At 28.0% G+C, this 14,609-nt stretch overlaps 6 protein-coding genes across 6 annotated transcripts; 1 reads left to right on the top strand and 5 right to left on the bottom strand. All coding sequences in view use genetic code 12, as the record gives it.

The window, feature by feature from the left end:
- Positions 1-81: 81 nt before the first annotated feature.
- On the bottom strand, positions 82-4,368 carry RJT21DRAFT_84016 (uncharacterized protein; the record flags this gene model as incomplete). Its single annotated transcript, XM_064885381.1, has 5 exons — positions 82-2,126; positions 2,184-2,691; positions 2,818-3,239; positions 3,453-3,854; positions 3,930-4,368. 5 exons carry the CDS (start codon positions 4,366-4,368, stop codon positions 82-84), a joined length of 3,816 nt encoding a protein of 1,271 aa, XP_064740062.1.
- Positions 4,369-6,140: 1,772 nt separating this feature from the next.
- On the bottom strand, positions 6,141-7,825 carry RJT21DRAFT_119458 (phosphatidylglycerol phospholipase). Its single transcript, XM_064881408.1, has one exon. It carries the CDS (start codon positions 7,609-7,611, stop codon positions 6,409-6,411), a length of 1,203 nt encoding a protein of 400 aa, XP_064740061.1. The 5' UTR covers positions 7,612-7,825; the 3' UTR covers positions 6,141-6,408.
- Positions 7,826-7,868: 43 nt separating this feature from the next.
- On the bottom strand, positions 7,869-9,929 carry RJT21DRAFT_119457 (NAD(+) diphosphatase). The gene has a single exon (XM_064881407.1). The coding sequence runs from the start codon at positions 9,733-9,735 to the stop codon at positions 8,215-8,217; it is 1,521 nt and encodes a 506-aa protein (XP_064740060.1). The 5' UTR covers positions 9,736-9,929; the 3' UTR covers positions 7,869-8,214.
- Positions 9,930-9,933: 4 nt separating this feature from the next.
- On the bottom strand, positions 9,934-12,157 carry RJT21DRAFT_119456 (ATP-dependent RNA helicase). Its single transcript, XM_064881406.1, has one exon. The coding sequence runs from the start codon at positions 12,090-12,092 to the stop codon at positions 10,296-10,298; it is 1,797 nt and encodes a 598-aa protein (XP_064740059.1). The 5' UTR covers positions 12,093-12,157; the 3' UTR covers positions 9,934-10,295.
- A 159-nt stretch (positions 12,158-12,316) lies between these two features.
- RJT21DRAFT_119454 (mitochondrial 37S ribosomal protein mS29) lies at positions 12,317-13,917 on the top strand. Its single transcript, XM_064881405.1, has one exon. It carries the CDS (start codon positions 12,368-12,370, stop codon positions 13,832-13,834), a length of 1,467 nt encoding a protein of 488 aa, XP_064740058.1. The 5' UTR covers positions 12,317-12,367; the 3' UTR covers positions 13,835-13,917.
- A 17-nt stretch (positions 13,918-13,934) lies between these two features.
- Positions 13,935-14,480, bottom strand: NIP7 (ribosome biosynthesis protein; the record flags this gene model as incomplete). Its single annotated transcript, XM_064883960.1, has 1 exon — positions 13,935-14,480. The coding sequence occupies one exon, from the start codon at positions 14,478-14,480 to the stop codon at positions 13,935-13,937; it is 546 nt and encodes a 181-aa protein (XP_064740057.1).
- Positions 14,481-14,609: the final 129 nt, after the last annotated feature.

Here is a 14,609-nt window from a genome sequence, read left to right as displayed (position 1 = left end):
ATTACAATATATGTATTATATATATATATATATTACATTAAGTATAGTACATGGTATAGAAATCAAAGCATTGATTAAATATTAATAATGCTTTGATTTCTTACTTTTAGATTTAAATTTATCTCCACCATCATAAAGTGATTTATCAAATAATTCTAAAGCTTTAGAATTAACCCATTCTAAAACTCGAGATAAATCTCGTTCTTCCTTCTTTTCCTTTAATTGATTTTGTAATTTCTGTTTAAAACTTTTTAAATCATCAATATTACCAAATTCAATGACATCACCAACAGTCTGAAGTTTTTGTTTCTTTCGAGGAGTAAATTTTCTTCTTAAATTCCGTTTAGGACCAGGAGATTCATCTTCATCATCTTCAATTTCTTCACCTTCATCATTGTTACTGTTATTGTTACTATTTTGATTTTGAATTTTATAAATCTTTTCATTAATTTTAGTAATATCCTTTTCAATGGCAATTTCTTCATCAGGAATTTTATCTAAATAAAGGGCTTTTCTTCTAGCTTCCATTGAAAGAATAATTGCATCTTTAACTGCTGCTAATTCTTTCTTTAATTGAGATTCTCTTTTACCCCATGGATTTAACCAAGTTATTAATTTAGTAATTTGTTCAGGTTTATCATAATATCTCCAATTAGATCCATTAACTAATGGATCAGAATATTCTTCAATGGTTTTTCTTTCAACTGGACTTAATTCTTGCAGTTTTTCATATGATGTTAATGCCCCTTCATGATCAATAATTAAATCTTCATGTTTATAAATTTCATTCTTAGTAAAATTAACATCATATAATTTAGATACAGTCTTAAGGAATGGAGGAGGTAATTTAGAAAAATCCATTTCTCTAATATGAGTCTTTTTAGATGAAGTATTGGTGGTATCATTAGATTCATCTGGTTTAATGTCAACTTGTTGCTTTATATCATGATCTTTATCTTCATCAATTTTAGAATTCAACTTCAATTGATAATCTAAGAATTCATACTGACTATATTCTTCATTAAATTTATTAGCTTCTTCATAATTGGTTTTAAAATAAATTCTTAAATCATCATCAGATGGTCCTTGAACCCATAATTTACCCATTAAATAGGTTTCTTCCAAGACTTCTTCTTTATCATCATCATTATCATCATGAGTTCCTTCATCTTCTTTATCCTTTTTATCATTAGATTCATCATCATTTTCATCATCATCTCCTGATCCTCCATGTAATGTTGGTAATCCATTATTTTCAAACCACCAATATCGATTAAATAATCGATCTTTACCTAACAATTTAACTCGTTGACAATCTAATTCAGTTAATTTCTTTTCAATTTCTCGTTTTTCACTCTTTAATTGATTCAATTTTAATAAATATTCTTTTCTTTCATGCCATAAATCTTTAAAAGTGGAATTTTCTTTGGCAAATGATGCTTCATTTTCCGTCATTTCAAACGCCTGATAATTTAATCGAGGTCTTCTATAAGTTGTAGTGGTTGGAGTTCCATTGGATTCTTCCTTTTCCTTTTCTTTTTCTTTCTCCTTTTCTTTCTCCTTCTCCTTATCTTCATCAGTCTTTTGATGTTCATTCAACATTTCAACCATAGTTGCATTCACTCGTTGAGCATTTTCTAAATTAATCTTATAATCTCTAATATTATCTAATCTATTTCTTCTTAATACAGTCGATGCATCTAAACAACTATCAATATAATTCCGAACCACTGTTCCACTAATTAAAAGATCAACCAAAACTTTCAAGACTTGGAATTTTAAATTAATATCCATATGATCATAAAATTGATCTAATACAGTAGTTGGAGTTGCCGGTAAATCTCTAGGAGCTAATACATGATAAATTTCTTCAATGAGTGATTTATATGATGGAACATATTCAACAAGAGAAAGAATTCCTAATAAAATACATTGCCAATTTCCATCCTTAAAGTTTCTTTTCCGAAGTTTATCATCCCATGATGAATTTCTATAATTCATAACATTATAAGCATTATGATCAACATCATCTTCACTTTCTTCTTCTTCGTCATTTTCTTCTTCTTCTTCTCCATCTTCTTCTTTTTTATCTTCTTCTTCTTCATCTTCTTCTTCTGCTTCTTCTCCTTCCTGATCTTCATCTTCATCATCAGCTTCATTACCATCCTTTTGATTAACAGTACCATTTTTAGCTTTAGATTTCAGTCGGGTATTGATTTTCTTATCATCTTCATCATCCTCTTCTTCTTCTTCATCCTCATCCTCATCTTCATCATCTTCACTCTTCAAGGTTTTCTCTTCATGTTCACTTTCAGACCCTCTTTCATCATCATCATTCCCATCTTGAGCTTCTTTCTTAATAGGATTTATATATGATGTCTTAGGAGGTAATTGAATTTGTAATCCAAATATAATCTCCTTTTCTCGAGCAGCTGATAATTCTTTACCAGTAGGTAATTGATTGGATACAAAAGCACTAAGAATTGAACACCATATTTCATCTAATAATTCACATCTTCCTAATTCATTAAATTGATCACCATTCCATCCCATAGCATAAACAAAATCATCAAATGTCATAGTATCTAAATTTAAAGCAGAATGATATACATTAATAAAAATCCATGATTGAAGAGCTTCTTGAACGGCATGAATCTTTCGAGAACTTAATTTCTTAATTTGTTTAACAATCTCAGGAGAATATGAAATTCCTCCAACCAATTGTACTTCATTAGTATCATCTTCAGATTTAATTAACTTTTCATCAACTGGTTCATTCTTAACGGTTTTACTTGATTCTTCAGAATCAACCATAACAACATCCTTATCTTCTTCTTCTTCTTCATCTTCTTCATCTTCTTCATCTTCTTCTTTACTGCTATTGCCTTTACCCTTAATGATTTCTTCAATTAAATGTTCATTCCAAGTCTTAGAATTGACAGGTAACACCAAAGCATCAGGCATAGGTTTGGGATTTTGAATATCAAATTTGATTTCTAAATCATTAGTTATATGTTTCTTAGTAGGTTGAAGAGAACTTGAATTAATAACATTATTATTGGTAGAACCATTTAATGCCGGAGTCGACCGTTCCGAAGCAAATAATTCATCATCTAATTCAAGACTTTCTGGTAAATAATGAGCGGGGAATTTCTTTTTAAGTAAGATTTGTTGTTGTTGTTGTTGCTGTTGTTGAAGTAATAAAGCATCCTTTTTAGATTGTTCTTTAGCATGTTGTTCTGCCAACCTTTCAGCCAATTCTCGTTTAGCACTTGGATTCTTTCTACTACCAGCTTTTGGACCAGGCTTCTTTCGAACTTTTTTAACTTCTTCTCCTCCTTGTTGTTCTTGTTGAAATACAAATTGATGACCTCCAGAAATATCACCATCTCCTTCAATATCAGTTGAATCTGATTTTTGCAGTTTACCTCTTGTACCTGATTTTTGTGCACCAGATCTACCTCGTTGTCTTGAATTTTGCCCTTGAGATTGCAGTCTTTTTGATTTTGATTTAATCATATTTTCACCAGTTGGAGTTGAATCAGCAAATTGAATTAAATCTTCAGGATATTTTTGAGGAATTCTATATTTCTTTGCATATTTATCTTTTACAACCCAAGGGGCATTAACTTTATGAGATCTCGCTACTGTTAATTTTATAAAAGTTTTAATTAACCATTTAGTAAAATGATTTCTATCTCTAGCAATTTTATCAGGAGTTACAATTGATTGTTGCATATCATTTAATCGAACGACAAGATATTTTGTTGTAATTGCATCACCTAAACGTTGTTGAACTTTTTCTCTAATGGTTCCTCTTTGTTTAATTAATGGTTGATTTTCATCATTTGTTTCTTCTGAATTATCAATATTATTATTATTATTATTGTTATTATGATTATGATTATGATTATTAATCTTTTTAATACTAATATCATTATTTAATTCTTTAGCTGGTTTAAGAGAATTATAATCAGTTAAAGTTCCCTTTATAAAGATTGTTTCACCAGGAAAGAAATCATTTTTAAATACCAGATAAACTTTATCAACTAATTGATCAAGACGAGTAATTCTATTAAATTGAAGAAATCTTAAAATATGTTCCCTTAAGGCTTCAGGAAAATTTCTTTCAACTCCTTCAATTTCTTTTGCTTCTGATTGTAAAGCTTCAAAAAATGTTAAACATGAATTCCCAGTAATTTCACAAACAAATTTTTTACGTTTATAATAATCCATTCTGGAAAGGTAATCTTCATAATTTGGAAACCATTCTTTTGTTTGAGGAATATAATATACTTGAATATTTAAATCCGATGGTATTGGAGGTGGAGGTATAAAATTCACTTGTTTTCTTTTATATAACACCATTATATGATTTCCTTATTGTTAATATTATTAATATTTATGTGGTGGGAGGCAATAAAATCAAAGTGAATAATTTTTGACTTGTAGATGCAAAATAGTGTGTTGATTCTATTTTTTTTTTTTTGGGTCTTTTGCTTTTTTACAGTCTATGATAAATAACGATTGAATGGAATATGAATATATGTATAAGTATAATATAAATGAATTATAATTTTAAGTCCGCAAGGGTTGGTGTGCAATTATTGGAAAATCAGTAAAATCAGTAAAAATAAATTTAATGTAAATAAAAATTATTTTGGTAGGTTGGTATCGATCGGAATTAAAATTAAAATTGAAATTGAAATTTTATTTGTGGATCGTCAATAGTTGAAGTACTTACCAATAATTAGTACTAGTAATTATTAACTAAGTAATATAATAACAGTTACCAAAGAATTAGTTAAATTTATATAAATAAATAGGAGAAAGAAAAAAAAAAGGAATATGGAAATGGGAAATGGGAAATGGCAAGGGAAGGGAAAAAATAACAAATATGAATAAATGTCTGGGAAGTGATATAGCTTATAGTGAATTAGAATTAGTATAGTTTAGCTATTTTGATAGTGAGCGAGCGAGCGTGAGGCAGGCTGCACTGCATATAGTGCCGCAGCTCACAGTAAAAAAATCATGGATGAGAAAGGCAATTTTGAATTTGATTGAATTAATTTGAATTAATTTGAATTAATTTGCCTTTTTGCGCGTATACACATAATCGGTGAATTACGGTGTTTTCTTCAAATATCATTTTTCTTCAGATATCATTGAAATTGGAATAATCTTTTCCCTATAATTTTTGTATATTTAATATATAGTGTATTTTATTATCTGACATCTCTATAGTCGAAGTATCTCAGACATCTTAACGATGATTATTGAAATGATTCTTATTATTTAATGTAAATACCGTTGAATGAAATCTACCAATAATGTTATCTTCTTTCAACGTATTGATATTATTTTTGGTAATCTATTGTTTGTGATTATGCTGCCTTTACATCAATCATTATTATCTAAGAACCTGACCAGTCAATTGAATCAATGATTAATTTAGTAGATAGAAGTATCATTTTGTGTCATATTAGATCATTTATTATTCATGGTTTTATCAATCGACATTCACGTAGAAAAATCTATTAGCTGTACTCTAAAAGCTTTACCGATTACTGAATATGATTAAGAATAACTAAGTAGTATTACTTAATCCTAATGAAATTAAATAAGTACTGCACATACAATTACACTAAAAGACCTATATCTGTTTAACCCTTTTTGCAGCTATTTTACTACTCGATAAACTATATAGAAAATAAAATTTGATGGCTGTTTAATAATCCCAGAATTCATATTAGTTTCATTACTTAAACATAGCAACTAGTGAATAATCTTGTAGTGATAGACCGCTATTCATTCCCTAAAAAATATTAGCATCTACCACAAAACTCTACGCTTTTCATTAATTACGATCAGTACCTAAATTATATCCACACTCAACACTTCAATCATTTAGTTCAATGGAAAGAATTTCCCAATTGCTTAGCACCAATCAGGCTGCCAGATTATTGGAGGAATGAACATCAATATACTGCCCATCCAAGTACGACGCGCAAGTCACGTGCATCATACATAATTGAAAAGGATATAAACAGAAAGCCTTATTTCTAATAATTCTAATTTCACAGAAAATATCGTCATGTGCATTCTAACATAGAGATGCGTTATTTTAATACTTTTATAAATTTATAATATATAAATCATAATAATGTCAATATACAACCTCTATACACTACCTCTATGCATTATCATGTACTACGTAGTACTAATCTTAATTAAGAAAATTGCATCCAAGACTGCAAAAACCGTTGTAACAGGAGGCTATCGGCATTAGTACACGACCGATGAATGCCTCATACAGTACTTCATATCTTGTCCTGCATCTAAACTAAACACGCTAAAAATATTAATCTATAACAAACACTATATAGAGTCAAGTAATTAAAAATGCAATCAAGCAAGACCGTAATGTTGTAAAGTAGCAAATATCCAAATAAATATCTTACTTGGCTTTTGTTGAACAACATAATTTTCATCAACAATTGATTTAAATGTCTCTTCATAATTTATTTCTGTAGTTGGTTTACTTCCAAATGAAGTTAAAGTAGTGAAAAACCAATTAGCAAATCTTTGTTTAAAAGTTAATTTAATTGATAAATCACCATTATCATTATAGAATTCTTGATTAATACCTGCTTTACTCTCTAAATCATCATCACCACTTGAATTAATTTGATCAGTTGATGAAGATGATTGATCTTCATGAGATAATTTATGTTGATACATTTCATCAGGTAAATCACTAATAACCCCATATTCTCTTAATTTTGCAGCTTTACCAACTGTCAGAACATAATCAAATTGTTCAGTAGTATTTATTGTCCAACTATAAAATTTTAAATTTTGTAATCTTAATAATGGAACAAATTTAGTAAGAAAATCTGGAGACCATGTCAGAAAGTGTAATAAAGAAATTCCAGTAATTTTAAATTTAAATCTAGAATCATCCTTTAAATTATCTAAATAAAAATTATAATTAATATATTGAATTGAATGTCTCCAACTTCCACTAATATTAATAATATCAAAATGATTATAACCAAATTGATTTCCTAATTCCTTTCCATAAAATAATTGTTGAAAATATTCATCTTGATTGAAAAATTTTATAAAATTTAAATCCCAAATTCCAAATTGAACTTTATTTAACCACCAACCTAAATCATTACGTACGGCTAAAAGATCTTTAATAATAAATCTAAGGATTTTTACAGCATTTAATCTTTTAATATCTAACATAATCTTATAATCTTCTTGTCCATTAGGTTGACTATCCAGATAACCAACAAACCAAGTTAATAATTGTTGAAATGTCATTAAAGGATAATTCCCTTCAACAGTTTTTAAATCTTTTAATTCATCATAATTATGTTGAGGAATAATAAAATCTGTTTCATTCCCATCTTTATCAACAAATATTCTTTTAGTACTTACATCATGACTTATAATAAGAATTTGATCTTTAGTTAACCAAGTATCAGTTTCAATAATAGTTCCACCATTTTGAAAACATTTTTCAAATCCAACTATAGTATTTTCTGGATATTTGGCTTTAAATCCTCTATGTCCAACTATAACTGGTGAAGTATATACCATTTCTTATTTTGTTATTTGTTTATCTATTCTATAATAAATGAATGAAAAAAAAAATTAATAATTAGGGATTATATATATTTTTATTTTATAATGATAAACTATCTCCTTAATTCTTTAATCATCAACTGTACGACAACTTACGCCATTAAGATAATAATATCGATTAACTATGGAGAATTCTATTACTTGCCTATAAAATTTGCGTACCGTGCCTCAAAAACGTGGAGTTAATAAATGTAAAGAAAATTATTTCCGTTTCCGATCGATTTTATTTCCTTTTGCCATTCCTTTTGACGCAATACTTCCGCGCCTCCTTACCGCAGTATATTAATCGCTAATATGCTTAATATCGTCTACTGTATTACACTAAAGTCATTAGTGTAAGTATGTATTACGTCAGAGAATTGCTCAAGAGAAGTACATGAAATAATAGTATCATTATTATATAAAGGTTTTGTGTGTCAGTTAAACATACCTAAATGTAACAATTGCTTTACATAATAATTAATTTTGAGCGCACATGGTAGCGCACCATAGTTAATATATCTTAAGTCTTGAATATATGTTGATACATTTACTTATAGAATGTTATTAAAATAGTGTTTATAACTTATTGTCCTTTAACTTATGTTTATCTGCTGCTTGATCAATAATCATTTTAATTAATTGAAATGCAACTGATTCAGGCATAGGAATCAAGATCATATCCGGATTGTAATCTTCAATATTTTCATCGGCTGCTTCTTCAGGATATACAAGTTTTCTAATAAATGAGATATCAAACCATTTAGCATCTTCCAACTCTTTATCATGACCTAAATGAATGATTTCATTTTCTCCATTAAATTGAACCACGGCTAAACATCCAATCATAAGATTACCAGGGAATGGCCAAGGTTGTGTCATAACCAATTCAATTGAATTACATCTAACTCCAGTTTCTTCCCAAATTTCTCGTTTAAGGGCAACTTCAACTGTTTCAGATGGTTCCATAAATCCTGCTGTACATGCATACATTCTAGTAGCTGCATGTCTTTTACCTAATGATAATAAAATTTTAGTTCTTTCTTCATTAGTAATTGCAGTAATTACCACTGCATCAGTACGAGGGAAAGTTACATTCGAAACATGAGCTCTTTTAACTGGACAATTACTTTTTATTTTACCTTCATTATCACTAAAAGTTTCTTGATTTGTACAATGTAATTTACCACCAGCATGAATTGGAATTACTTTATGACCACAACCAGGACAAAATCTATTTCTATTAATCCAATCAAAATACATTTTACCATGAGAATATAAAGCAGCTTCAACATTTGTAAAAGTTAAATAATGTTTTCTAGATTTTGTATAAAAAATTCCATTATCATCAGGAGTTTTTTCTGGAGTATTTGATACAAGATTAATTCTATCATTAACAAATGATATAATTAATTTTGATAATTCAGGACTATCAGTTAAATCTACTGCATAATATGGTATACCTTGATATCTACCTTGATAATCTAAATATCTTTCATCTTGACTACCTTCTTCATCTATAGAAATATCTTCCATTTTTAATTTTAATAAATCTAATCCAACACTTTGATCAAATAATCCAAGAAATAAAAAACTTGGTTTTTCATCTCTTAAACTTGGATGTTTTTCTTTATTATCATGTTGAAATTGATTTAAAATTTCTAACCAATTTAAATCAGAAATATTTAATAATCCTTTACTAAATTCTTTAGAATTTGTATCATAATTATCATTATTTCTTAATTGATTTGAACCATTTGTTAATACAATTAATTTTTTTTCTAAATATTTACTAACTAATGGATCACTATCAAGATAAAATATAAATCTTGTTGATGGATGAAGTAAACTTTTACTTACAAATTCACTATCTTCTCGAAGAAATGACACTCTATTAACCACTTCGGCTCCAAAATAAATATTATTCTTTTGTTCTTCAAGTGTTGTATAACTTTGATATGATGTTGATGTCATGGTATTAAATTGTCTTAGATTATAATTAGGTAATGCCGAGGATAAATGGCGATGTTTCGTAATTGATTTACAATTCCTTATTTTACTAGAACTATGGATTAATACTTGTAAACCTCTATGGACCATTCAACGATTCTCTTGAATCAATTACTTTGGTCTGGGTGGGGTTGGGTTTTCTATATATGTATAATGCTGAGTTATCAAATTTTTGGGGGATCAGTATATTGCCGGCGATAGTGTCTCTTTTCTGCCGAGACATCTCCACTAAAAGTGTGAACGACTACTCGGAAATACTGTGCGAAATATAATATATGATACAGTACATAATACATAATATATATATATACTTATTGTATATTTACATGAATGTGTGCTTAACCCCGTATTTACAAGCTATAACTTTAACTATATGTCTATAATCGTTTCCTCGATTAACCTAGAATTATTATTATGTTAGTAAACAATTGTTTGTTATAAATTAATTGACTCATAGTCATAAATTTTTTAACTATACGGTTTAAATCAGATATCTGAGACGTTCTCTTCAATTGTATTTCAGAAGTCTAACGTCTAAAAAAATCTTTTGAATCATCATGAAAACCATAGTTAATATTTATGACTTATAAGTTAATAATATTTTGAACTTACCTTTTATACATGACATTGTCTGAATGATAATTTTAAATTTAACCTATTGGTACACCTTTAAGAGCCGCTTTTGGAACTCCAACTAACTTTTTTATATCTTTTGAATTATCAAGAATCATAAGTACTCTTCCTGATTGACCCATTCTTCCTGTTCTTCCTATTCTATGAATCATATCAAGTGAACTATTTGGCATTTCTAACATGATAACATTTTTAATACTATAAAAATTAATTCCTCTTCCTAATAAATCAGTAGTTATTAATACTTTTATTCTAGGACCATCTTCTGTTAATTTTTCTGCTGGTTGTATAAATGGTTGAATTAATTCTTGTCGTTCTTCTGCTTCTGTATTACCTTGAATTGTAATAATATCTTCTTCTTTATATTTATATTTTACAACAAGCGAGTTCTTAACCGCACTAACTTGTTCTTTCTTATTAACAAATACAACAATTCTTTTTACAAGTCCATCTTCAGTTCCATCATTCCTAATAGCATATAATGCTTGAGCAAGACATCTTATAATGGATCCATTAAATGGTGGCTTTTGAGCATCAATAATACTAATCTTAATATTTCTGGATATTTTATGTAAAGATGGAGTAGCAATTTCAATAATTGAATCTTCTCCTGGAAATTCACTAATTAATGTCTTTTTAAATTCATTAGGAATAGTAGCAGAACAGAAAACTAAATCTTTTAATCTTCGGAAACGCCTTATAGTTTGAATTGTATCACCAATCCAACTAACATCAAATAAAGTATCTGCTTCATCAATTACACAATATTTAACACCTCTAAATATTCTAAATGGATCTGAATCATTTCGAAGTTTTTGTAATCCAATAATTTTACCAGGGGTAGTAACCAAAACATCTATATTTCCATGTCTAAGATATTCATATACACTAGTATGAGGAACACTTCTTAACCATTGAAATATTCTAAGACGTAATTTAGGTGATTCACCTTCCTGAGTTGTTTCTTCAACAAATTCTCTATATTGTTTGGGTATATCTTCAATATCTAAATCAAAACTAGTAGCTCTTCTTAAGACATCAGTTACTTGATGAACTAATTCATAAGTTGGAACAAGAATCACAGCACGAATAATTTTATTATTTTGAGATTCATGATATTTCTTAGGATTCTTCATATATAATTCCCAATCATCTTCCTTTAATTTACTTAATATTGAGGCTAAATATGCCCATGTTTTACCTGAACCAGTTTCAGATGCTAATGCAAAGATTTTTAATTTATTTAATTCATTTTCTTTTCTGAATTCAAGTTGAATTTGCTCTTCAGGTTTAAGATCTTCACTTGGCTTTTCTAGAAATCGTTCACTTAATCTTGGAATATTAATTTTTCTAATTGTTGCAATTTGACAAGGAGTTGGTTTAATATCTAATTCTTCCCTTGATTTAATCAACAGATCTTTTAAATTATATTGATCTTTAATTTCTTTAATCATAGCTTGACGAACAGTAGGAAAAATTCTTAATTCATTAAATGAATTAATTGTTTCAAGACCAACAGATGAAGTTTCAAATACTTTCTTTGATGGATAATCAAGTTTTGAGAATTTTCCTTGTGTTTTAAAACTTGGATTATGACCTGTTGGTATAGAAGAAGATTTAGTTGATTTAGTAAATTTATTTGATTTAGTTGATTTACTAGATTTATTAAATTTGGATTGTTTGGCTTTACTATTTGAATTAGTTCGTTTATATCGTACAGTTTGGATCGTACTAGATCGTACTCCTATAACACTAGGACGCACGGATATTAAGGAATTGCACACATTATTCAACCCTCTGGCTATAAAAGACATACCTACTTATAGACCATAAATCACTACGTTTTTGTCGTTACTGATAATACCGTTATAGTTAATTCTTTAAGCACTTCTCATACTAATTAACTATGTAAGACACACTGTAAAATTTTTTTTTCAACTAACTTTTTCAAGCAGGTCGTGTGCACCCGTCTGAAAAAAATCATATAGTCGAATAATTGACTCGAAAAATTTTGTTAAGTATGGGTAAAATAATCTAACTAAATAAATATAAATTTATTACATTTGGTTGTAGTATACAAACAGCAATAATGTTGAAGGCCGCTGGTGGTAATTTACCAAAGAATGTGACAATGACAATGTCCATGAGATCATTGTCTATGTCATCGCCAACTTTATATGCCAAACCTGTAGGTACACCTGGAGGTAAAAAGAAGATGCTTTTCAATCCTAAAACAATGAAGAATGCTCTACCAGGTCAAAGTGAAACTAAAGTTAAGAAAGCAGGGATGACTCATTTAGATTTTGATGATGCTATTAGAAGTATGAAATTCTATAAAAATGGAACTGATTTAAAACCTTTAGGATTATCAACATTAAATCCTAATAATTTATCTGAATCAAAATCAACTGTTGTTAAATATACTAGTAAATGTCAAAGAACATTAGGTTATTTAGGTGGAATTAAAAAATTTCAAAATAATGAATTATATAGACATCCAGTTACTTTAGTAACAGAAAATACCACTAGAATTAATGAAGAATTTATTTCTAAATTAGATAATTCATCATCTAAAGAAAATAGATTAGCCTTAATTGGTTCAAGAGGTGTTGGAAAATCAACCGTATTAGCTCAAGCACATGCATTAGCATTAGAAAAATTCGAAAAAGATGTTATTATATTACATATAAATCTTGGTGAACAGATTGTTAATGGTACTAATGATTATGTTTTTAATCCAAAACTTAATAAATATCATCAACCAATGTTTACTAAGAGATTGATACATAAATTACGTCTTTCCAATGAAGAAATCTTCCGTAAATTGAAATTATCAAAGGATTATACATTCAGTAATAGAAGACAAGAATTTAATTTAAAGAAGGGAGAAAATACCTTATATGATTTCCTTAAAAACAATAAAGATTTCGGTAAATTCGGTCCAAATGATGCATTTCAAACGTTTTTAGAAGAATTACTTATACAATCTGAAACTGTACCAGTTATATTCTCAATAGATAATGTTAATGCAATTTTAGATTTCCCAATCACCAAATATAGAAAACCGGATTTTTCACCAATTAGAATTGAAGAACTTGAAATAGGTAGTTTTATACTTGATTTTTTAAGTGGAGAAAAATCATTTAATAAAGGTGGTATTCTTATAGCAAAAACTGGAATCATTGGTACTGCTGAAAAAACCTTGGATGTTGCATTAGGAATTGAAGAAAATGATCCTTATGCTAAAAGTGAAATATTTGATTATGATATTTGTGTTAAATTAAGAGAAAATGGAGGTATAAAACCATTTAAAATAGAAAATTTTACTAAAGATGAAACTAAACAATTAATGAATTTCTGGAGAATTATTGGATCTTTACCAGTTAAACAATTTTATACTAAAGAAGTTGATAAAACTTCTGAAGAATTATCAGCAGAAGGAGGAAATGAACAATTTGATCTAGAAATTCAATTTGAAAGAATGGTAAATAATAATTATACCATTTCATCGGGTAATCCTCATTATTTGTTTAAGACATCTATGTTGTCATATTGATAATATATTTGTCATTCTGTACATAGAAATTAATTTATATTAAAAAGAATAATATACACAAGAAATTATTAATATGCTAAAAAAGGGGTCATAACTTAATCTAAGTAAATAAAGTATCTTCTTCTCTTAAATATTCTCCAATATCACCTTGTCTAAATGCAACTATAGCAGTTGGTTGTAAATTTCTTGCTTCATTAGTTGATTTTGCACTAACACCAAATCCTAAAGGTATATCATTCATACTATATATTATAACACCAGCATGTTCAGGAATATCATCAGACATTTTACCTATATGAGCTTTTAATACATGATTACCATATAAGAAAGGCATTTCACCATTAGTTTTAATCCAAATTTTATATTTAGCATATTGACTTAAATATGTTAATGCAGTTATATGTAATCTAAATTTCCCAGTTTTTGTAAATTTACCAAAACAAATCCCAACTGACATTAATTGTGATCTACTTACTGATGTAGCAAATTTAGCAATTTTTTCACTTATATAATAAACTCTATCCTTTTGTAATCTAAATACATGAGGATCATTAGCATTATCAATTAAAAATGCAATATTTCTACCTATATAGTTGGCTAATTTTTCAAACACAACTTTGGTCTCTTCTTCTGTTAACGATCTCATTGTGAACGTGTCTATATATATGAGTCTATGAGTTCCTTTTTCCAGAAAGTTTTACAATACTAGTAGTTCTTTATATCCATCACCTAAACATTAAATTTTCTTTTAATAAATTTAAATTTTTCATTAGAA

This window comes from Scheffersomyces amazonensis, assembly GCF_036850825.1.
Source record: "Scheffersomyces amazonensis strain UFMG-HMD-26.3 chromosome Unknown RJT21scaffold_2, whole genome shotgun sequence".
In the NCBI taxonomy this organism is placed as follows: Eukaryota; Fungi; Ascomycota; class Pichiomycetes; order Serinales; family Debaryomycetaceae; genus Scheffersomyces; species Scheffersomyces amazonensis.
The sequence above is the reverse complement of the archived record's forward strand: the minus strand, read 5'-3'. Positions and strand labels throughout refer to the sequence as shown.